The 23,708-nt window shown below is 40.7% G+C and overlaps 1 protein-coding gene across 2 annotated transcripts in view; it reads left to right on the top strand.

The window, feature by feature from the left end:
• The window catches only part of LOC139568496 (uncharacterized), a 37,649-nt gene extending 15,868 nt beyond the window's left edge, over positions 1 to 21,781 (top strand). The window contains exons 1-4 of one of the 2 annotated variants that reach the window (XM_071390354.1): positions 16,294 to 16,403; positions 16,526 to 16,855; positions 17,387 to 17,547; positions 20,109 to 21,781. In XM_071390354.1, coding sequence (XP_071246455.1) covers positions 16,564 to 16,855; positions 17,387 to 17,547; positions 20,109 to 20,270 — 615 coding nt within the window. In that variant the 5' untranslated portion in view covers positions 16,294 to 16,403; positions 16,526 to 16,563 and the 3' untranslated portion in view covers positions 20,271 to 21,781. Of the gene's footprint in view, positions 1 to 16,293; positions 16,404 to 16,525; positions 16,856 to 17,386; positions 17,548 to 20,108 lie in introns of those variants that run through there. The other variant, XM_071390353.1, reaches the window with a different exon arrangement.
• The last annotated feature ends 1,927 nt before the right edge of the window (positions 21,782 to 23,708 follow it).

Here is a 23,708-nt window from a genome sequence, read left to right as displayed (position 1 = left end):
TGACTGTTTCAGTTCCCATGATGTTTTACTGCTACCATGTTTACTGCTGTCATATCGACTGAGAAATATGTTGTTGTATTGTGACAGCTTGAGGTGAATGGCGTCCACAACAAAACTCCACCTCCCATAATTCCTGCCAAATCTTGTATCAGTTCCTTCTTACTTCAGTACATGATTGGCAGTTGGCACTATATATACAGATAGAAATAGAATAATCATTCTATGCCAGCCTGCTTGGGACTAGTCAGAGCTCTTCCAAAGAAGCTTGGCTTTTGGCTTAGATCTACTATGGTGGTTTGAGATGTTAATGTGTAAAGCTTTGTTTATTTCGCAGTTCAACAAAATGTGTTATTTCTTCTCTGTATGAAGTGATACAAATCAAGTGATTTGTTGGAGGGAAAAAAAGCAACTTCCTGTTTTCTGCACATAGATATGCCTGCTTGAGGCCTACAGTCTATAACTTGGGTGACTGGAGTCTCTGACAATGTTATGGGCTTTCCTCTGACACCGCCTATTATATAGGTCCTGGATGGCCGGAAGCTTGGCCCCAGTGATGTACTGGACAGTTCACACTACCCTCTGTAGCGCCTTACGGTCAGATGCCGAGCAGTTGCCATACCAGGCGGTGATGCAACCGGTCAGGATGCTCTCGATGGTGCAGCTGTAGAACCTTTTGAGGATCTGGGGACCCATGCCAAATCTTTTCAGTCTCCTGAAATTGTCTTATTGGACAAGTTCAGGTGGTCCTTCCACATTTTGGCCAATCTGCTATCATTTTGTTCCTTGTGAATACAACCCTGGTTTGATGGAATCCAAGTCAGAGATGCGACACTGAACAGAAGACAACATGTCCGTTAGAGCAGGGTTCCCCAACTGGCGGTCCACGGGCCGGTGGTTTTATTTTGCCCCCCAAGTTTTCTGACCCCCCAAAAATATATATAAACTTTCGTTTTTTTTGAATTTTCATTGTTGAACATAAAACACCAGGACTTTAAAAACACCAGGAAATCAGCACCAAAGGATTTTAATTTTGTAAATATGTTCCCAAGTATTCCCACACATAGAGAGAGATGTGATCATATACAGTGGGGCAAAAAAGTATTTAGTCAGCCACCAATTGTGCAAGTTCTCCCACTTAAAAAGATGAGAGAGGCCTGTAATTTTCATCATAGGTACACTTCAACTATGACAGATAAAATGAGAAAAAAAAATCCAGAAAATCACATTGTAGGATTTTTTATGAATTTATTTGCAAATTATGGTGGAAAATAAGTATTTGGTCACCTACAAACAAGCAAGATTTCTGGCTCTCACAGACCTGTAAATTCTTCTTTAAGAGGCTCCTCTGTCCTCCACTCGATACCTGTATTAATGGCACCTGTTTGAACTTGTTATCAGTATAAAAGACACCTGTCCACAACCTCAAACAGTCACACTCCAAACTCCACTATGGCCAAGACCAAAGAGCTGTCAAAGGACACCATAACTTTGATATAACTTTGATATGCTTTAACATGCCTCTAGTTATGTGAATGCAACAGCGGCGAGCACCTTAGAGATCCTTTTTATGTCTCAAGGTTTTACTGCTAACCTACAAAGCATTACATGGGCTTGCTCATACCTATCTTTCCGGTTTGGTCCTGCCGTACATACCTAAACATACGCTACGGTCACAAGATGCAGGCCTCCTTACTGTCCCTAGAATTTTTATGGGATGGTCTGCCTACCCATGTGAGAGACGCAGACTCGGTCTCAACCTTTAAGTCTTTATTAAAGACTCATCTCTTCAGTAGGTCCTATGATGGAGTGTAGTCTGGCCCAGGAGTGTGAAGGTGAACGGAAAGGCACTGGAGCAACGAACTGCCCTTGCTGTCTCTGCCTGGCCGGTTCCCCTCTCTCCACTGGGATTCTCTGCCTTTAACCCTATTACAGGGGCTGAGTCACTGGCTTACTGGTGCTCTTTCATGCCGTCCCTAGGAGGGGTGCGTCACTTGAGTGGGTTGAGTCACTGACGTGATCTTCCTGTCCGGGTTGCCCCCCCCCCCCCCCCCCCCTTGGGTTGTGCCGTGGCGGAGATCTTTGTGGGCTATACTCGGCCTTGTCTCAGGATGGTAAGTTGGTGGTTGAAGGTATCCCTCTAGTGGTGTGGGTGCTGTGCTTTGGCAAAGGGGGTGGGGTTATATCCTGCCTGTTTGGCCCTGTCCGGGGGTATCATCCCGACCCCTCCTGTCTCAGCCTTCAGGATTTATGCTGCAGTAGTTTATGTGTCGAGGGGCTAGGGTCAGTCTGTTATATCTGGAGTACTTCTCCTGTCTTATCCAGTGTCCTGTGTGAATTTAAGCTCTCTCTCTCTCTCTCTCTCTCTCTCTCTCTCTCTCTCTCTCTCTCTCTCTCTCTCTCTCTCTCTCTCTCTCTCTCTCTCTCTCTCTCTCTCTCTCTCTCTCTCTCTCTCTCTCTCTCTCTCTCAATTCAATTCAATTCAAGGGGCTTTATTGGCATGGGAAACATGTGTTAACATTGCCAAAGCAAGTGAGGTAGGTAATATACAAAAGTCAAATAAACAATAAAAATGAACAGTAAACATTACACATACAGAAGTTTCAAAACAATAAAGACATTACAAATGTCATATTATATATATGCAGTGTTGTAACAATGTACAAATGGTTAAAGCACACAAGTTAAAATAAATAAACATAAATATGGGTTGTATTTACAGTGGTGTTTGTTCTTCACTGGTTGCCCTTTTCTTGTGGCAACAGGTCACAAATCTTGCTGCTGTGATGGCACACTGTGGAATTTCACCCAGTAGATATGGGAGTTTATCAAAATTGGATTTGTTTTCGAATTCTTTGTGGATCTGTGTAATCTGAGGGAAATATGTCTCTCTAATATGGTCATACATTGGGCAGGAGGTTAGGAAGTGCAGCTCAGTTTCCACCTCATTTTGTGGGCAGTGTGCACATAGCCTGTCTTCTCTTGAGAGCCATGTCTGCCTACGGCGGCCTTTCTCAATAGCAAGGCTATGCTCACTGAGTCTGTACATAGTCAAAGCTTTCCTTAAGTTTGGGTCAGTCACAGTGGTCAGGTATTCTGCCACTGTGTACTCTCTGTTTAGGGCCAAATAGCATTCTAGTTTGCTCTGTTTTTTTGTTAATTCTTTCCAATGTGTCAAGTAATTATCTTTTTGTTTTCTCATGATTTGGTTGGGTCTAATTGTGCTGTTGTCCTGGGGCTCTGTGGGGTGTGTTTGTGTTTGTGAACAGAGCCCTAGGACCAGCTTGCTTAGGGGACTCTTCTCCAGGTTCATCTCTCTGTAGGTGATGGCTTTGTTATGGAAGGTTTGGGAATCGCTTCCTTTTAGGTGGTTGTAGAATTTAACGGCTCTTTTCTGGATTTTGATAATTAGTGGGTATCGGCCTAATTCTGCTCTGCATGCATTATTTGGTGTTCTACGTTGTACACGGAGGATATTTTTGCAGAATTCTGCATGCAGAGTCTCAATTTGGTGTTTGTCCCATTTTGTGAAATCTTGGTTGGTGAGCGGACCCCAGACCTCACAACCATAAAGGGCAATGGGCTCTATGACTGATTCAAGTATTTTTAGCCAGATCCTAATTGGTATGTTGAAATTTATGTTCCTTTTGATGGCATAGAAGGCCCTTCTTGCCTTGTCTCTCAGATCGTTCACAGCTTTGTGGAAGTTACCTGTGGTGCTGATGTTTAGGCCGAGGTATGTATAGTTTTTTGTGTGCTCTAGGGCAACGGTGTCTAGATGGAATTTGTGGTCCTGGTGACTGGACCTTTTTTGGAACACCATTATTTTGGTCTTACTGAGATTTACTGTCAGGGCCCAGGTCTGACAGAATCTGTGCAGAAGATCTAGGTGCTGCTGTAGGCCCTCCTTGGTTGGTGACAGAAGCACCAGATCATCAGCAAACAGTAGACATTTGACTTCGGATTCTAGTAGGGTGAGACCGGGTGCTGCAGACTGTTCTAGTGCCCGCGCCAATTCGTTGATATATATGTTGAAGAGGGTGGGGCTTAAGCTGCATCCCTGTCTCACCCCACGACCCTGTGTGAAGAAATGTGTGTGTTTTTTGCCAATTTTAACCGCACACTTGTTGTTTGTGTACATGGATTTTATAATGTCGTATGTTTTACCCCCAACACCACTTTCCATCAATTTGTATAGCAGACCCTCATGCCAAATTGAGTCGAAGGCTTTTTTGAAATCAACAAAGCATGAGAAGACTTTGCCTTTGTTTTGGTTTGTTTGGTTGTCAATTAGGGTGTGTAGGGTGAATACATGGTCTGTTGTACGGTAATTTGGTAAAAAGCCAATTTGACATTTGCTCAGTACATTGTTTTCATTGAGGAAATGTACGAGTCTGCTGTTAATGATAATGCAGAGTATTTTCCCAAGGTTACTGTTGACGCATATTCCACGGTAGTTATTGGGGTCAAATTTGTCTCCACTTTTGTGGATTGGGGTGATCAGTCCTTGGTTCCAAATATTGGGGAAGATGTGTGTTGTTGTGTGTCAAGTTGGGTAATGTAACAGCAAAAAGATAAATAAAGGTAGCATTGAAAAGTGAAAATGATCCAGTGGTCATAAGGTGATATTACAGGAAATGGTACCCTGATGAAAGACAGAATGAGTTCAATTTGAATAATTTCCCCAGACAAAGTGCAGTACTTTAGTAGGCTACTACAATACACCCATTGACGCTATGATAAGATGATTACACATATCTCAAAAATAGAATTCAATTAAGGATTGTTGTTTAGATTGTGTATAATGTTCAATACTGATGGTTGAGGAGGGAGTGGTGGTTGAGAAGGGGCTTTGATGACATTGACGCCACTTCCTCTGTCTTTAAAAGTCAGACCGACAGAGACGGCAGTAACCAGGGCTTAAGTGATGGAGATGTTACTGCACTGGTGTCTGCTGTTGATCGGTTTCTCTCTCAGCACATCAACCACAGCAGCAGGTAATTAGACAAACTTATTTTTTCTCCCAACATTGAATGTAGAGTCACCAGTTTGGACTCTGTTAAAACCTCTCTAGGATGAGAGTGGCGCTAGCGGCACTCCCCCCCCACCCCCACTGAAAAACCAGTGCCGCGAAATTCAAAAAAAATATTTTTTTTAAATATTTAACTTTCACACATTAAAGTCCAATACAGCTAATGAAAGACACAGATCTTGTGAATCCAGTCAACATGTCCGATTTTTAAAATGTTTTACAGGGAAGACACAATATGTAAAGATGTACATCTATTACCTAAAAACACATTAGCATAATCCACCATCTTTTATTTGTCCACCAACACCAGTAGCTATCACCAATTCGGCTAAACTAAGATATTTATAGCCCCTAACCAATAAAAAAACTCATCAGATGACAGTCTGATAACATATTTATGGTATGGGATAGGTTTTGTTAGAAAAAAGTGCATATTTCAGGTAGATGGCATAGGTTACAATTGCACCCACCGTCACAAATGGAATAGAAAAACTACTTAGAGCAACGTGTTTACCTACTTACTAATCATCAAACATTTCGTAAAAATACACAGCATACACGAATCGAAAGACACAGATCCTGTGAATACAGACAATATTTCAGATTTTCTAAGTGTCTTACAGCGAAAACACAATAAATCGTTATATTAGCATAGCACATAGCACATAGCAGCCCAGCATTGATTCTAGCCAAAGTGAGCGATAAAAGTAAACATCGCCAAAATATATTAATTTTTTCACTAACCTTCTCAGAATTCTTCAGATGACACTCCTGTAACATCATATTACACAATCCATATAGAGTTTGATCGAAAATGTTTATATTTAGCCACCAAAATCATGGTTAGACAATGTGAAATGTAGCTCAGCTGGTCAGAAAAAGTCTGTGCGCCACTTAGACAGTGATCTACTCTTATACATAAATACTCATAAACGTGACTAAAAAATATAGGGTGGACAGGGATTGATAGACAATTTAATTCTTAATACAATCGCGGAATTACATTTTTTAAATTATCCTTACTTTTCAATACAGCTTGCGCCAAGCGAAGCTACGTCAAAAAACATGGCGTCCGAAGCCACTAACACTTTTCGACAGAAACACGATTTATCATAATAAAAATGTCCTACTTTGAGCTGTTCTTCCATCGGTATCTTGGGCAAAGGATCCTTTCTTGGGTCCAATCGTCTTTTGGTGGAAAGCTGTCCTCTTGCCATGTGGAAATGCCAACTGCGTTCGGGATGAACTGGAAGCGTGCCCAGCAATTCACAGCGTTTAAGAAATAAATGTCCCAAAATCGCACTAAACGGATATAAATTGCTATAAAACGCTTTAAATTAACTACCTTATGATGTTTTTAACTCCCATAACGAGTAGAAACATGACCCGAGTAATATTACTCCCTCCACTAATGCTTGGAACAGGTGAAGGTCGGTGTCCTCTAGGCGCTTGACGCAGCTCCAAAAGATTGACTAGCCTCAGGGTTTTTTAATTTATAGTGCCTGTGAACGCGCAATCGACCCCATTCAAATCGTCATCACGTAAAGACATCCAGGGGAAGACGTAAGCAGTGTCCGTATAGTCATAGCAATAACAGTGCCCTTTTAACTGACTCCAGAACAGTGGCCAAATTTTTTGAAATCTGACTCCATGTCAGGGAAATTGCTGTAGAATGGGCTCTGTTCCACTTAGAGACAAAATTTCAACTCCTATAGAAACTATAGACTGTTTTCTATCCAATAATAATAATAATATGCATATTGTACGATCAAGAACTTTGTGGGAAGCCGTTTCAAAAAAGTACACGATTAGCATAAATAGCCACAACAGCGCCCCCATCCTCAACAGGTTTAAGCCTTTTTGCACCAGGAGCAAAGTTTGCACCTGTTTTTTCAGATGGGTATGAAACATTTTGAGACTAAAATGACACGGTAGTGTATAGTGCCCTACATGAAAACAAATGTATGTAGAAAAAATACAATTTGAGGCTTGTTTTTGGTGTTTAACCCTTTCTGGGTGGAAAACGGTTTCAGCCTTTGAAGTTCCACTATGATGTTTTTTTTGTAGAAACATGTTTATCTATTACACAAATTCCCCGAATCATGGTTTATCTTTTCATTCACCTCTTTTCTATAGAAGCCATTCTCTGGGTGAAGACTCAACTCTGTCTCTGATAGTTATTTTGTGTGAGTGCTGCAGGATACTGATTAGATTTTCCCATTTGGTGATGTCTTCCATAGACGATGTCCTACAGCTGCCATGTCCTACAGTTACTGCAGTAACGCTGACCTCCTTTCACCCAGCCAATGAGAAGCCGTGCCCATATGGCTTGGTAAACGTCATCATCATTAGCATCTTGACCATCCTGCTGTGTGTCATCTTCCTCATCTGGGTTGCTCCACGGGTGAGTGTGCTGAAGGTTGCCTTGGTGATGGGGCAATCACGTGTATCTGTCAAAACGTTGTCCTTTATCAAAAAGTTGTCCTCGTCCTGCTAAACATGTTGAGAGCATAATACTAGTGTGTAGATTTATATTTTGTTCTAAACTGTCAAAACACAATGTCCTTTCAATGCCAGTCATGCCAGGGCAATTCAATGCCAGGGCAATTCAGATGCATCATTTTTTGATCAATGTCCAAGAATAATTAAAAAGTGGTTGAATAAGACAATATGATTGCTTATAGCGCATAATATATGAATGAAGCAACATTTCTGTTTCACAGGTGAAGAGGTGCCGTAACCAGGGAGGATCCACACCCCAGGTCTTTCCTGAGTCTGTCTATGAAGACATGGCCAGGAATCACACTTGTCCACCTGACACACAGGTAGAATCGTACCCCTATTCGGTGTCTACCAAAGGAGGTAGTAGGACCACTGAGTAGCTTCTTCAAATGCTTTTTCTGAGTATTGCTTCTTTACTTTTCAGAATTGAAAAGCCTGTTCTGCTGTATTTCACAGTTCTATCCTCAATGCAAGTGTTAGTGGTAAATTGTTTGTGTGTGTGTGTGCACGTATGTGTCGCACCATACCATGCTTATGTGTGTGAATAAAAAGTATTCGCATTACAACAGAAGACCAGCGGGAAGAAGGGAATAGCCAATGTTATATTCCAGGGCTATTCAACTATATTCTTACGAGGGCCAGATGTAAAAAAGTTCATTTCAGGGGGAGCGGACATTTTCCACATGCAATGCACACACACAAATAAAAGAAAAGGCTCAACGCTCGCTCACCATTTTACTTTATTTTTTATTTATCTCAATAAATAAGACAATAACTACAGTGCTTTTCATTTTGGCACTGAACGTCAGATTTTGGCGCAGATCTTTTATGAATGTTGATATTTTATGAAGAATTGTTCAAAGGGCCCGTCTAAATTAATAAAGGGCCTGATCTGGCCCGCGGGCCGCCAGTTGAATATCCCTGTTTTAGTCCATAAGGAGTAAAGTTGATAGCAATGGAGGCCTACCTATACCTTTTTTACAATACATCAGGTCATAAGTATTACATTGGTTTTAGTTTGAAACAGTGCTGTAGGCTGTGGTGATAATGTTTTTAGGTCATTGGACCACTCAGGAAGCTGTTCCTGTGCATGGGGTCTGCCACAAAGTCAAAAGAACGTTCAACGTTAAAATGAGAACAGTTTGTTAAGACCTTTATTATATTTTATCATAGGTACAAATATTTTAGCTGCCTAAACTTGATCAGGTACATCAGGATACAAGCCTACGAGTCAGTTTCAACTTCCTAAAAATAATTTCCACTTTGAATACCAGTGAATGTGTAAAATATGTTTTGGCGTGAGAAACATATTCACACCGTTTATTGCTTTTAATCAAAATATTGATACATAATTAATAGTCATGTGATATTCAACTTGTGTATTCATGTTTATGTTGTTTTTGTATACAGTTGAAGTCGGAAGTCGGAAGTTTACATACACTTATGCTGGATTGATTAAAACTCATTTTTCAACCACTCCACAAATTTCTTGTTAACAAACGATAGTTTTGGGAAGTCGGTTAGGACATCTACTTTGTGCATGACACAATTAATTTTTCCAACAATTGTTTACAGACAGATTAATTCACTTATAATCCACTGTATCACAATTCCAGTGGGTCAGAAGTTTACATACACTTCCGACTTCAACTGTATAGAAATACAACATAAACATGAATACACAAGTTGAATATCACATGACTATTAATTATGTATCAATATTTAAACAGCTTTAAACAGCTTGGAAAATTCCAGAAAATGTCATGGCTTTAGAAGCTTCTGATAGGCTAATTGACATAATTTGAATCAATTGGAGGTGTACCTGTGGATGTATTTCAAGGCCTACCTTCAAACTCAGTGACTCTTTGCTTGACATCATGGGAAAATCAAAAGAAATCAGCCAAGCCCTCAGAAAAAAAATTGTAGACATCCACAAGTCTGGTTCATCCTTGGGAGCAATTTACAAACACCTGAAGGTACCTGGTTAATCTGTACAAACAATAGTATGCAAGTATAAATACCATGGGACCACGCAGCCGTCATACCACTCAGGAAAGAGATGCGTTCTGTCTCCTAGAGATGAACGTACTTTGGTGCGAAAAGTGCAAATCAATCCCAGAACAACAGCAAAGGACCCTGTGAAGATGCTGGAGGAAACAGGTACACAAGTATCTATATCCACAGTAAAATGAGTCCTATATCGACATAACCTGAAAGGCCGCTCAGCAAGGAAGAAGCCACTGCAGTTTGCATCTACAGTTTGCAACTGCACATGGGGACAAAGATCGTACTTTTTTGAGAAATGTCCTCTGGTATGATGAAACAAAAATAGAACTGTTTGGCCATAATGACCATTGTTATGTTTGGAGGAAAAAAGGGGAGGCTTGCAAGCCGAAGATCACCATCCCAAAAGTGAAGCATGGGGGTGGCAGCATCATGTTTGTGGGGGTGCTTTGCTGCAGGAGGGACTGGTGCACTTCACAAAATAGATGGCATCATGAGGTAGGATAATTATGTGGATATATTGAAGCAACATCTCAAGACATCAGTCAGGAAGTTAAAGCTTGGTCGCAAATGAGTCTTCCAAATGGACAATGACCCCAAGCATACTTCCAAAGTTGTGGCAAAATGGCTTAAGGACAACAAAGTCAAGGTATTGGAGTGGCCATCACAAAACCCTGACCTCAATCCTATAGAAAATGTGTGGGCAGAGCTGAAAAAGCGTGTGCGAGCAAGGAGGCCTACAAACCTGACTCAGTTACACCAGCTCTGTCAGGAGAAATGGGACAAAATTCACCCAACTTATTGTGGGAAGCTTGTGGAAGGCAACCTGAAAAGTTTGACCCAAGTTAAACAATTTAAAGGCAATGCTACCAAATACTAATTGAGTGTATGTAAACTTCTGACCCACTGGGAATGTGATGAAAGAAATAAAAGCTGAAATAAATCATTCTCTCTACTATTATTCTGACATTTCACATTCTTAAAATAAAGTGGTGATCCTAACTGACCTAAGAAAGGGACATTTTTACGACGATTAAATGTCAGGAATTGTGAAAAACTGAGTTTAAATGAATTTGGCTAAGGTGTATGTAAACTTCCGACATCAACTGTATGTGTATGTGGTACGCATTGGGGATGTTCAGCTATATTTCTTACAGTATATTGTATATTTGGAAAGCTTCTATCTAAATACATGAAAGACAAGTTCAGACAGGAAACCAGAGTATTTGTATCAGCTGATCTTGAACCAATTAGATTCACTCTACCGTAATATGGCAGTCTGTTTAGTCAACCAGGTAATACACACTCATTCCATGTTGGCTGCTGCGTGCAAGCTATGCACTGGTGTTCTTGGTGACATGCTATGCTGTAACATGCGGTACTCGCCCTGCATGTCTGCTTTCCGACCACCCACCCCAGACTCCACCTGTTTGGGCACTGCTTTTGTTTCAGTCAGGGAGATCAGTATAGCATAACTTGTACTGTTTATTATTATTATGGCATCATTATGCATGCTCTGACAGTGAGCTACCCCGAAGGAGCAGAGCCTAACGCCAAGAGTAACGTTTAAATGTATTTTAATATTTTCTAATATATGTCAAATTTATATGTCAATATACATGAGCAGCATCATTAAGTTGTTTTTTCAACATGCTGTTTTCTACAATCATATCCAAAATCATAACCATAAGTCAAGTACTCATTGAATGTCACACAGACACATATCCTGTAAGCCAGACATCCGTGTGCTGCTGGTGACAGTGGCTTCTGATGTGGTGGCAGCAGACACATAAGAAATTATACCCAACACCCCAGGGGAACATAAATGCTTCTCTTTTACACGCCATCATTTTCAGAAACCAGTGGGTGAATAACTCAACGACCAACCATAGAGAGCATACCCTGCATGGCATACGAATATGGAGCGCAGGCTGTATCCCCACTCTCACACACTCTACTAGTTATTTATTATGGAGAGAAATGTTGAGCGAGAAGTGTGTCTTAAAAGTCAAACTTTTTCTGAATGTATAAATCTTATTCTTAGTCAGAATTCTTAAGACCGAGGTGGTTTAGTGTATTCTACAATGGGTTGGTCAAAACAAGCATTGTGATTGGTTGAGACGCACTCTAAGCCATACAAAGAACCAGTTAAACACCGGTAGACCTATGAGGCACAAATGAGCATCTTGTTTTCTGTTCCATCTGAGAAATCGCTGTCCATTCAGCCCAGCCAGCCAATTCTTTAGCTGGATCAGCACTGTACAAAGCATCTAGACATTACTTACCCTTGCTTATAGCCTAACGTTTGGTTTGCAACAACTGGTGGTGTACAAACATTCTTCTCTCTCTCGAAATGTGCAAAATTGTTTCAATATTGAAATTGGATCCCCACTGTCCTATTTGATTTGATTTATTAGGATCCCCATTAGCCGACGGCAATGGCGCCAGCTACTTTAACTGGGGTCCGACCTTACAGACAAAAGACTTTACAATTTACCTTTCAAAACATTAACATGTAGTGTGTTTGTGCATCTATCAGTTGCACATACATGTCAGTACATAAACACAACAAGTAGGTCACATGGGGGAGAGGCATTGTGCTGTGAGGTGTTGCTTTATTTGTTTTCTTAAACCAGGTTTGCTGTTCACTTGCGCTATATAAGATGGAAGGGAGTTCCATGCACTCATGGCTCTGTATAATACTGTATGCTTCCCTTTTCTGGACCTGGGGACTGTGAAAAGACCCCTGGTGGCATGTCTGTCGTGGTGTGTGTTGTGTGTTTGTGTGTAAGTTGACTATGCAAACTATTTGGAATTTCCAACACGTTGTTTCTTCTAAAAACAAGAAGTGATGCAGTCAGTGTTTCCTCAACTCTTAGCCAAGAGAGACTGGCATGCATAGTATTAATATTATCTCTCTAATTACAGTAAAGAGCTAAACCTGCCGCTCTGTTCTGGGCCAGCTGCATCTTAACTCGGTCTTTCTTTGCAGCACTTGACCATATAACTGGACAATAATCAAGATAAGATAAAACTAGAGCCTGCAGGACTTGTTCTGTGGAGTGTGGTGTCAAAAAAGTAGAGCATCTCTTTATTACAGACAGACCTCTCCCCATCTTTTCAACCTATGAATCTACACTGAACAAAAATATAAATGCAACATGTAAAGTGTTGGTCCCATGTTTCATGAGCTGAAATAAAAGATCACAGAAATGTTCCATATGCCCCAAAAATGTTTTGCACAAATTTGTTTATATTGCTGCTAGTGAGCATTTCTCCTTTACCAAGATAATCCATCCACATGACAGTTGTGGCATATCAAGAAGCTAATTAAACAGCATGATCATTACACAGGTGCACCTTCTGCTGGGAACAATAAAAGGCCACTCTAAAATGTGCAGTTTTGTCACACAACACAATGCCAAGTTCTCTCAAGTTTTGAGGGATTGTGCAATTGGAATGCTGACTGCAGGAATGACCACCAGAGCTGTTGCCAGATAATTTTATAAACATTTCTCTACCATAAGCCACCTCCAACATTGTTTTAGAGAATTTGGCAGTTCGTTCAACCGGCTTCACAACAAGACCACCTGTATGGCGTCGTGTGGGCGAGCGGTTTGCTGATGTCAATGTTGTGAACAGAGTCTCCCATGGTGGCGGTGGGGTTATGGTATGGGCAGGCATAAGCTAAGGACAACACACACAAGTGCATTTTATCGATCGCAATTTAAATGCACAGAGATACCGTTAGGAGATCTTGAGGCCCATTGTCATTCCATTAATCCGTCACCATCACCCCATGTTTCAGCATGATAATGCACGGCCCCATGTTTTAAGGATCTGTACACAATTCCTGGATGCTGAAAATGTCCCAGTTCTTCCATGGCCTGCATACTCAGACATGTCACCCACTGAGCATGTTTAGGATGCTCTGGATCGACAGATATGACAGCATGATCCAATTCACACCAATATCCAGCAACCTCGCACAGCCATTAAAGAGGAGCGGGAATAACATTCCACCAGCCACAAACCTCTACCTTTTTATTTTATGGTTTCTGTGACCAACAGATGCATATCTATATTCCCATTCCTGCGAAATCCATAGATTAGTGCCCAATTAATTTATTTCAATTGACTGAATTCCTTATATGAATTGTAACTCAGTAAAATCATTGAAATTGTAGCATGTTGCATTTATTTCTGACCACCCATTCCAAAACTGTCTGCAACTATTTGTTAAGGGTTTCAGTGACCTCATTAGCTGTGTTGAATCATCAGCATACATGGACACACATGCTTTGTTTAAAAATAGAAAAGAGTAGAGGGCCTAAATAACTACCCTGCGGTACACCACAATTTGACATTCGAGAAGCGTTCATGAAAGAAAACCTATTAGATCGATAGCTCTGAATCCACAATATGTTTCAAAAGCCATAACGCAAGTTTTCCCTATACAGCATGTTATGGTCAATACTATCAAAGGCTGCGTGGATTTCTAACAGCACAGTTCCCACAATCATCTTAATATCAATTTATTTCAACCTCTCATTTGTATCAGCGTGTTGAGTACCCTTTCCTATAAGCATGCTGAGAGTCTGGGATCACTGGTAGGTTGGCCATCCGGAGCTTCACCTCTGTCCATCAGGGCATCGAGGACAGTGGCCTTGGACTCAAACAAAGAACTGTCGAACCCAAGGAGGTTGAAGCTCTTCACCCCCTCTTTAAGCTTCGTTTAAGCTTCGTTCTGATCGTGACGTCATGTAAAATTTCTCACAGCACGCCCGTCTCTTTGCGTGGATGGCTGAGCTTCTGCAGATGTCTCTATCTCACACCTTGCCTTGACCGCTAAAAACTGCTCTGTGAGTGCGTGCATTTGTTACGTCTGCCAATCCGGACTCGCGCTTCAAAGTGCTGAGGGTTCATGTGAGGAGTTTTGTATGCGATTGCAAGGTCTTGGCTCTACTTTTTCGATTGAAAGTGCATGTATTTGTTCAAGACAGTTATCTCAAAACAGTACCTGGAAACATCTGCAGGAAGGAACTATCTACTAGGTAAGTGCTAACTTTGTGACTGACGTTACTTCTGCTTTGCTAGCGAGCCAATTCAATCCGTATCGTGGAAATTCAGCATGACAGCAATCACATCAAGCAGCTGAAATGTCAGCAAACTATGTGCATTTTCATTTGTTTTACCTTAGTTTCTATTGCCAATTATTTGGATATATCCATTGTAATAATATGCATGGCAGGTGGAGGTAACAAACAACAAAACATGTTGCATCGGTCGGATAGGCACACAGCGAGGCTTATATTAACCGCCGCTGTACCAAACCAAATGCTAGGCTAGGGCCCCTATGATGCTTCCTATCAAAGTTAGACAGTTATGGTCTGTCCTGGGCATCGATCTCATTGGCCCTCTTGAGAAGAGAACAGCGTCTGGTAAACAGTACGCCCTATCCAAGACTGACCTCTTCAGCAAATGGGTAATTGCTGAACCCTTGGAGGGCAAATCAGGAACTGAGATCGCTTCAAAAGTCATCAACAAACTTCTTGATTTTGGACTTGTCAACCGCATCATCACTGACCAGGGAGGGGCGTTTGCAAATGATAAATGTAGTCTTAATGTCACTGATGTCAAACATGGGCCATGAGAAGTCTAACACTTTCGAATCATAACCATGCAAGTGCTATGTTTGTCACGTCTTATTTTTCAGCTCAACAGATCCATATATAGACACAAGGTTTTCCCAGCTAGAAGCAGAAACAGAGCTAGCAGCCGAAATTGAGACCAAGGATGTGAGTATACAAATGTAGTAGAAGTGTAGTAAATAATGTAATGTCTAACGCAAACATCTCCCCTCATACATCATGTATTAAGTGTAACAATTTCTCTCAATAGGTGAAAACACTTCCCGTGTGTGCATTCACATCCTGGTTGTGCAGTTAGACAAAAAGCAGACATATCCATGAACGTTTCCTGTCTTGTTAAAGTACCTAAAGACTGTCCTTTTTAAGCCCAGTGACAGTACAGGGTTGTATTCATTTCTTATTGGACATGTTCTGGTGGTCCCTCTACATTTTTTACAACCCTGGATTGATTGAGTTAAAGTTAGACATGTGACACTGAACAGAAGCAACATGTCCACTAGAGGGAATTCTCGCCTCACGTTCAAATTCTGATGCAAAGCGTGAGAAGAGATTTGAGCTGAGTTTTATTAACATTGAGAAAAATCGACATCTGAAAGATAAATAACATGAACACAGCATGATGTATCTTTGATATGCTTTAATTAACATGCCTGTAGATATGTGAATTTACAGTTGGATCTGTTGTTGTGTTTTATAACAATGCAATCCATCTGAACTCTCCACTCACCATATTTTTTGTCCAACACACTAACACAATAAACCATTGAAATTGTAATAACATATATAGAGAATTTGATTCAATGAAGAAATCTAAATTAGATTGTGTATCGTGTTCAGTAATACAGTGGATCTTAACAGGGGTACTAGGACCCATGGAGGTACTTGACCTGTCCACAGTGGGAACTTAAGACTCATGATTAGACCATAGGCTTACTGGTAAAATGCACGAGGGGGTCCTTCGGGGGTACGCCGGGCAGAGCAACATTCAGTTGGTGGTACATGAACCGCAAAAGGTTGGGAACCACTGCAGTAATACATGAAGGTGTGGTTGACTGTGAGGGACTGTGATGTCAGATGTATCCTATTTCCTGTCTTTCTAAATAGATGTCAGACAGAGACAGACAGCAGTATACAGGCAGCTGTGGTGATGGTGATGTCACTGCTGAAGTGTTTGCTGCTGTTCTACTTCTCATTCAATTAATTGACCACAGCAGCAGGTAAGGCAAGCTGTTTCTTCCCACCAATCTAGGTTGATTCTGTGTTAAATCATCAGTATGGTGCATATGTATCTTTGAATCTAACAACCATGGTTTCTCTTCCTTCCCTCTCTTTTCTATAGAAGCCAATCTCTGCGTGAAGACTGGGGAGAAGTTTACCATGAAGTGCTCCACCACTCTAAAAGACCAGGACGGAATGTACCTGTATGTTGGGCTGGACGGGGACATGGAGGTGTTGTATTACCACCAGCGTAGCTCCAAGCTGACCCCCAGGGATGGCTACAGGGACAGAGTGAAGACTGAGGGACCTGTGGACCAACTGACCATCACCATCAGTAACCTGACCATAGAGGACACAGGACTCTACCGGTGTATTTACACAAAATACAATGAAACCACATATGAAAATGATATCAACCAAGGAAGAGGCTCCACTCTGGTCGTGGTGAATGGTAGGTGTATGTTTACACTGTAGTGGGGCGGCAGCGTAGCCTAGTGGTTAGAGAATTGGACTAGTAACTGAAAGGTTGCGAGATCAAATCCCCGAGCTGACAAGGTACAAATCTGTCGTTCTAACCCTGAATAAGGTGGGGATTAACCCACTGTTCTTAGGCTGTCATTGAAAATTAGAATTTGTTCATAACTGACTTGCCTAGATAAGTAAATAAACTGATGTGATGTGTTTTACTCTTATCATGAACAGTCAATTTGACATGTAGAAAAAATGTGTGTAATCTAGAATCCAGACTAGTGTTTCTCAATCTGTGGTTAATGGACTGGCAGGTGTTCCAGACTCATTTAGTCAGCTCTCGAGTGTTAGTTTCAATATAAACAACCATAGCTTGCTGGTCCCGATACAAACAAGTTGAGAAACACTGTTCTTCAGTGGCTTTTCTTTGATACAACTCTGTCTCTGACAGTTATTTGGTGTGAGTGCTGCAGTATACTGATTAGATTTTCCCATTTGGTGATGTCTTCCATAGATGTCCTACAGCTGCCATGTCCTACAGTTACTGCAGTAACTCTGACCCCCTTTCACCCAGCCAATGAGAAGCCGTGCCCATATGGCTTGGTAAACGACATCATCATTAGCATCTTGACCATCCTGCTGTGTGTCATCTTCCTCATCTGGGTCGCTCCACGGGTGAGTGTGCTGATGGTTGCCTTGGTGATGGGTCAATCACATGTATCTCAAAACATTGTCCTTTATTAACAAGTTGTCCTCGTCCTACTGAACACATTGTCCTTTATTAACAAGTTGTCCTCGTCCTACTGAACACATTGTCCTTTATTAACAAGTTGTCCTCGTCCTACTGAACACATTGTCCTTTATTAACAAGTTGTCCTCGTCCTACTGAACACATTGTCCTTTATTAACAAGTTGTCCTCGTCCTACTGAACACATTGTCCTTTATTAACAAGTTGTCCTCGTCCTACTAAACACATTGTCCTTTATTAACAAGTTGTCCTCGTCCTACTAAACACATTGTCCTTTATTAACAAGTTGTCCTCGTCCTACTGAACACATTGTCCTTTATTAACAAGTTGTCCTCGTCCTACTAAACACATTGTCCTTTATTAACAAGTTGTCCTCGTCCTACTAAACACATTGTCCTTTATTAACAAGTTGTCCTCGTCCTACTAAACACATTGTCCTTTATTAACAAGTTGTCCTCGTCCTACTAAACACATTGTCCTTTATTAACAAGTTGTCCTCGTCCTACTAAACACATTGTCCTTTATTAACAAGTTGTCCTCGTCCTACTAAACACATTGTCCTTTATTAACAAGTTGTCCTCGTCCTACTGAACACATTGTCCTTTATTAACAAGTTGTCCTCGTCCTACTAAACACATTGTCCTTTATTAACAAGTTGTCCTCGTCCTACTGAACACATTGTCCTTTATTAACAAGTTGTCCTCGTCCTACTAAACACATTGTCCTTTATTAACAAGTTGTCCTCGTCCTACTGAACACATTGTCCTATATTAACAAGTTGTCCTCGTCCTACTAAACACATTGTCCTTTATTAACAAGTTGTCCTCGTCCTACTAAACACATTGTCCTTTATTAACAAGTTGTCCTCGTCCTACTAAACACATTGTCCTTTATTAACAAGTTGTCCTCGTCCTACTAAACACATTGTCCTTTATTAACAAGTTGTCCTCGTCCTACTAAACACATTGTCCTTTATTAACAAGTTGTCCTCGTCCTACTGAACACATTGTCCTTTATTAACAAGTTGTCCTCGTCCTACTAAACACATTGTCCTTTATTAACAAGTTGTCCTCGTCCTACTAAACACATTGTCCTTTATTAACAAGTTGTCCTCATCCTACTAAACACATTGTCCTTTATTAACAAGTTGTCCTCGTCCTACTAAACACATTGTCCTTTATTAACAAGTTGTCCTCTTCCTACTGAACACATTGGCCTTTATTAACAAGTTGTCCTCGTCCTACTAAACACATTGTCCTTTATTAACAAGTTGTCCTCGTCCTACTAAACACATTGTCCTTTATTAACAAGTTGTCCTCGTCCTACTGAACGCATTGTCCTTTATTAACAAGTTGTCCTGCCCGCCTGCCTACGGCCTCGCACTAACACATTGTCCTTTATTAACAAGTTGTCCCTCCCGTCCTTACTGCCTGCCAGACGCATTGTCCTTTATTAACAAGTTGTCCTCGTCCTACTAAACACATTGTCCTTTATTAACAAGTTGTCCTCGTCCTACTAAACACATTGTCCTTTATTAACAAGTTGTCCTCGTCCTACTAAACACATTGTCCTTTATTAACAAGTTGTCCTCGTCCTACTAAACACATTGTCCTTTATTAACAAGTTGTCCTCGTCCTACTGAACACATTGTCCTTTATTAACAAGTTGTCCTCGTCCTACTAAACACATTGTCCTTTATTAACAAGTTGTCCTCGTCCTACTGAACACATTGTCCTTTATTAACAAGTTGTCCTCGTCCTACTAAACACATTGTCCTTTATTAACAAGTTGTCCTCGTCCTACTGAACACATTGTCCTATATTAACAAGTTGTCCTCGTCCTACTAAACACATTGTCCTTTATTAACAAGTTGTCCTCGTCCTACTAAACACATTGTCCTTTATTAACAAGTTGTCCTCGTCCTACTAAACACATTGTCCTTTATTAACAAGTTGTCCTCGTCCTACTAAACACATTGTCCTATATTAACAAGTTGTCCTCGTCTTACTAAACACATTGTCCTTTATTAACAAGTTGTCCTCGTCCTACTAAACACATTGGGAGCATAATACCAGTAAACTTTGTCAGAACACAATGTTCTTTCAATGCCAGTCATTGTAGTGACTGAAATGGACAAAGGGCAATTAGAATGCAATTCAATTCAATTGTTTTTATCAATGTCCAAGAATAATTAAAAAGTGGTTGAATTAGTAAAAATGTTTGATTGCTTGTAGCGCATTATAAGATATCAAATCAAATTTGATTTGTCACATGCACCGAATACCTTAGAGTGAAATGCTTACTTACAAGCCCTTAACCAACAATGCAGTTTTAAGAAAATACATAGAAAACAAGAGGTAAGAAAAACAAATAATTAAAGAGCAGCAGTAAATAACAATAGCAAGGTTATTTACAGGGGGTAGCGGTTCAAATAGTCTCGGTAGCCATTTGATTAGCTATGACTGAAGCAACATTCCTGTTTCGCAGGTGAAGAGGTGCTGCAACCAGGGAGGATCCACACCCCAGGTCTTTCCTGACTCGGTCTATGTAGAAATGGCCAGGAATCACGTTTATCAACCAGACACACAGCAGGTAGAATCGAACAGCTATTCTGTGTCTACCAAAGGAGGTAGTAGGACCACTGAGTAGCTTCTTCAAATGCGTTTTCTGAATATTGCTTCTTTGCTTTTTCAGAATTGAAAAGCCTGCTGTATTTCACAGTTCTAGCCTCAATGCAAGTCTTAGTGGTAAATTGTTTGTGTGTGTCGCACCATACCATGCTTATGTGTGTGAATAAAATCTCTATATGGAAAGTATTCGTATTTCAACAGAAGACCAGCGGGAAGAAGGGAACAGCCAATGTTATATTCCAGGGCTATTCAACTATATTCTTACGAGGGCCAGATGTAAAAAAGGTTCATTTCAGGGGGGCCGAACATTTTCCACATGCGACGCACACACACACACCAATAAAGCGCTTTTCTTCTAATGAAGTGTTGCTAAAAGTAGTTAGGGAAGAAGTGGAAAGTGCTCGATCAACGTGAGTTGAGGTGCAACCAAAAAAATGTGCTCCTCATTGAAAAGGAAAAGGCTCAATGCTTGCTCACCATTTTAACGATTAAAATATTCTTAAAAGTAATTTGGTGATTTGAAAATCATCTGAAAACTAAGCATCTCAATAAATAACAGACAACAACCATAGTGCTTTTCATTTTGGCACTGAACATTGGATTTTGGTGCAGATCTTTTATGAATGTTCAGAATTGATCAAAGGGCCAGTCTAAATTAATAAACTGGCCAGATCTGGCCCGTGGGCCGCCAGTTGAATATCCCTGTTTTAGTCCATAAGGTGTACTGTTGATTGCGACAGAGGCCTACCTATAACTTTTTTCAATACATCAGGTCATAAGATTTATATTGCTTTTAGTTCTAAACAATAGTGTAGGCTATGTTTTTTTGTAGTGTTTTTAGGTCACTGGACCACTCATCAAGCTGTTCCTGTGCATGGTGTCTGCCACAAAGTCAAAAGAGCTAACATTAAAATGAGAACAGTATGAGAACAGACTTTTATTATATTTTATCATAGGTACAAATATTTTAGCTGCCTAAACTTCATCAGGTACATCAGGATATAAGCCATTTTTACATTACATTAGATTTTTCTGTGGTTTTAGTTGAGATAGCTAGTAGGTTAAAACCATAATGATCTGAGTAAAAATGTTTCATGCTGATACAGAGTAATGAGTGCATCTTGTGGTTGGAAAAGCAATTATTCATTTTTACCAAGTGACGTAGTAATTGTCTATAATTGATATATTCATGTGTAGTTTAACTTGTGTATTCATGTTTATGTTGTATTTGTGTACATATGTGGTACGCATTGGTGATGTTCAGCTATATTTCTTACAGTATATTTTATGTTTTGGAAAGTTTTCTATCTAAACCAAGTGAAGAAAAGTTCAGACAGGAAACCAGAGTATTTGCTTTCCCGACCACCCACCCCAGACTCCACCTGCCTTGTTCACTGTTTATTATTATTATGTCATCATTATGCATGCTCTGGCAGTGAGCTACCCCAAAGGAGCAGAGCCTAACGCCAAGAGTAACGTATTGAATGTATTTGAATATTTTCTAATAAATGTCCAATTTATATGTCAATATACATGAGCAGCATCATGAAGTAGTTTTTTCGACATACTATCTTCTACAATCATATCTAAATTCATAACCCATAAGTCAAGTACTCTATTAATGTCACACTGACACATATCCTGTAAGCCAGGATATGTGTGGTGGCAGCAGACACATGAGAAACTATACCCAACACCTCGGGGGAACATGGATGCTTCTCTTTTACACGACATCATTTTCAGAAACCAACCACAGTGAGTGAATAACTCAATGACCAAACACACAGAGCATACCCTGCATGGCATACGAATATGGAGCGCAGGCTGTATCCCCACTCTCACACACTCTACTAGTTATTTATTTTGGAGAGACATGTTGAGAGAGAAGTGTGTCTTAAAAGTTCAACTTTTTCTGAATGTATAAATCTTATTCTTAATCAGAATAGTTAAGGTCGAGGTGTTTTTGTGTCTTCTACCATGGGTTGGTCAAAACAAGCATTGTTAATCCAAAATGGCGTAGCAGTGCGAACGTGTTTGTCATTGTCCCATGTAAATTTTGTTTTTTTCATATTTTTTTGTATATATATATATATATATGTATATATATATATATCTTTTTCCATTTTTAAATTAAACATACCTTCCGGCAACCCGCCTCACCCAATGTGATACGGATCTGCTATTTTTACATACACTTAGGTTGGAGTCATTAAAACTTGTTTTTCAACCACTCCAAATCAAAGTTTATTTGTCAAGGTCGCTGAATACAACAGGTGTAGACCTTACAGTGAAATGCTTACTTACAGGCTCTAACCAATAGTGCAAAAAATGTATTAGGTGAACAATAGGTAGGTAAAGAAATAAAACAACAGTAAAAAGACAGGCTATATACAGTAGCAAGGCTATAAAAGTAGCGAGGCTACATACAGACACCGGTTAGTCAGGCTGATTGAGGTAGTATGTACATGTAGATATGGTTAAAGTGACTATGCATATATGATGAACAGAGAGTAGCAGTAGCGTAAAAGAGGGGTTGGTAGGTGGTGGGTGGGACACAATGCAGATAGCCCGGTTAGCCACTGTGCGGGAGCACTGGTTGGTCGGCCCAATTGAGGTAGTATGTACATGAATGTATAGTTAAAGTGACTATGCATATATGGTAAACAGAGAGTAGCAGCAGTGTAAAAAGAGGGGTTGGGGGGGCACACATCCGGGTAGTCCGGGTAGCCATTTGATTACCTATTCAGGAGTCTTATGGCTTGGGGGTAAAAACTGTTGAGAAGCCTCTTTGTCCTAGACTTGGCACTCCGGTACCGCTTGCCATGCGGTAGTAGAGAGAACAATCTATGACTGGGGTGGCTGGGGTCATTGACAATTCTTAGGGCCTTCTTCTGACACCGCCTGGTGTAGAGGTCCTGGATGGCAAGCAGCTTAGCCCCAGTGATGTACAGGGCCGTACTCACTACCCTCTGTAGTGCCTTGCGGTCAGAGGCCGAGCAATTGCCGTACCAAGCAGTGATGCAACCGGTCAGGATGCTCTCGATGTTGCAGCTATAGAACCTTTTGAGGGTCTCAGGACCCATGCCAAATCGTTTTAGTTTCCTGAGGGGGAATAGGCTTTGTCGTGCCCTCTTCACGACTGTCTTGGTGTGTTTGGACCATTGTAGTTTGTTGTTGATGTGGACATCAAGGAACCTGAAGCTCTCAACCTGCTCCACTACAGCCCCATCGATGAGAATGGGGGCGTGCTCGGTCCTCCTTTTCCTGTAGTCCACAATAATCTCCTTAGTCTTGGTTACGTTGAGGGATAGGTTGTTATTCTGGCATGAGCTTTGAGGGTACTATGATGTTGAACGCTGAGCTGTAGTCAATGAATAACATTCTCACATAAGTGTTCCTTTTGTCCAGGTGGGAAAGGGCAGTGTGGAGTGCAATAAAGATTGCATCATCTGTGGAT

The sequence above is a fragment of the Salvelinus alpinus genome, chromosome 2 (assembly GCF_045679555.1).
Source record: "Salvelinus alpinus chromosome 2, SLU_Salpinus.1, whole genome shotgun sequence".
Classification (NCBI taxonomy): domain Eukaryota; kingdom Metazoa; phylum Chordata; class Actinopteri; order Salmoniformes; family Salmonidae; genus Salvelinus; species Salvelinus alpinus.
Note: the sequence above shows the minus strand (reverse complement) of the source record. Positions and strands in the feature narration are given on the sequence as shown.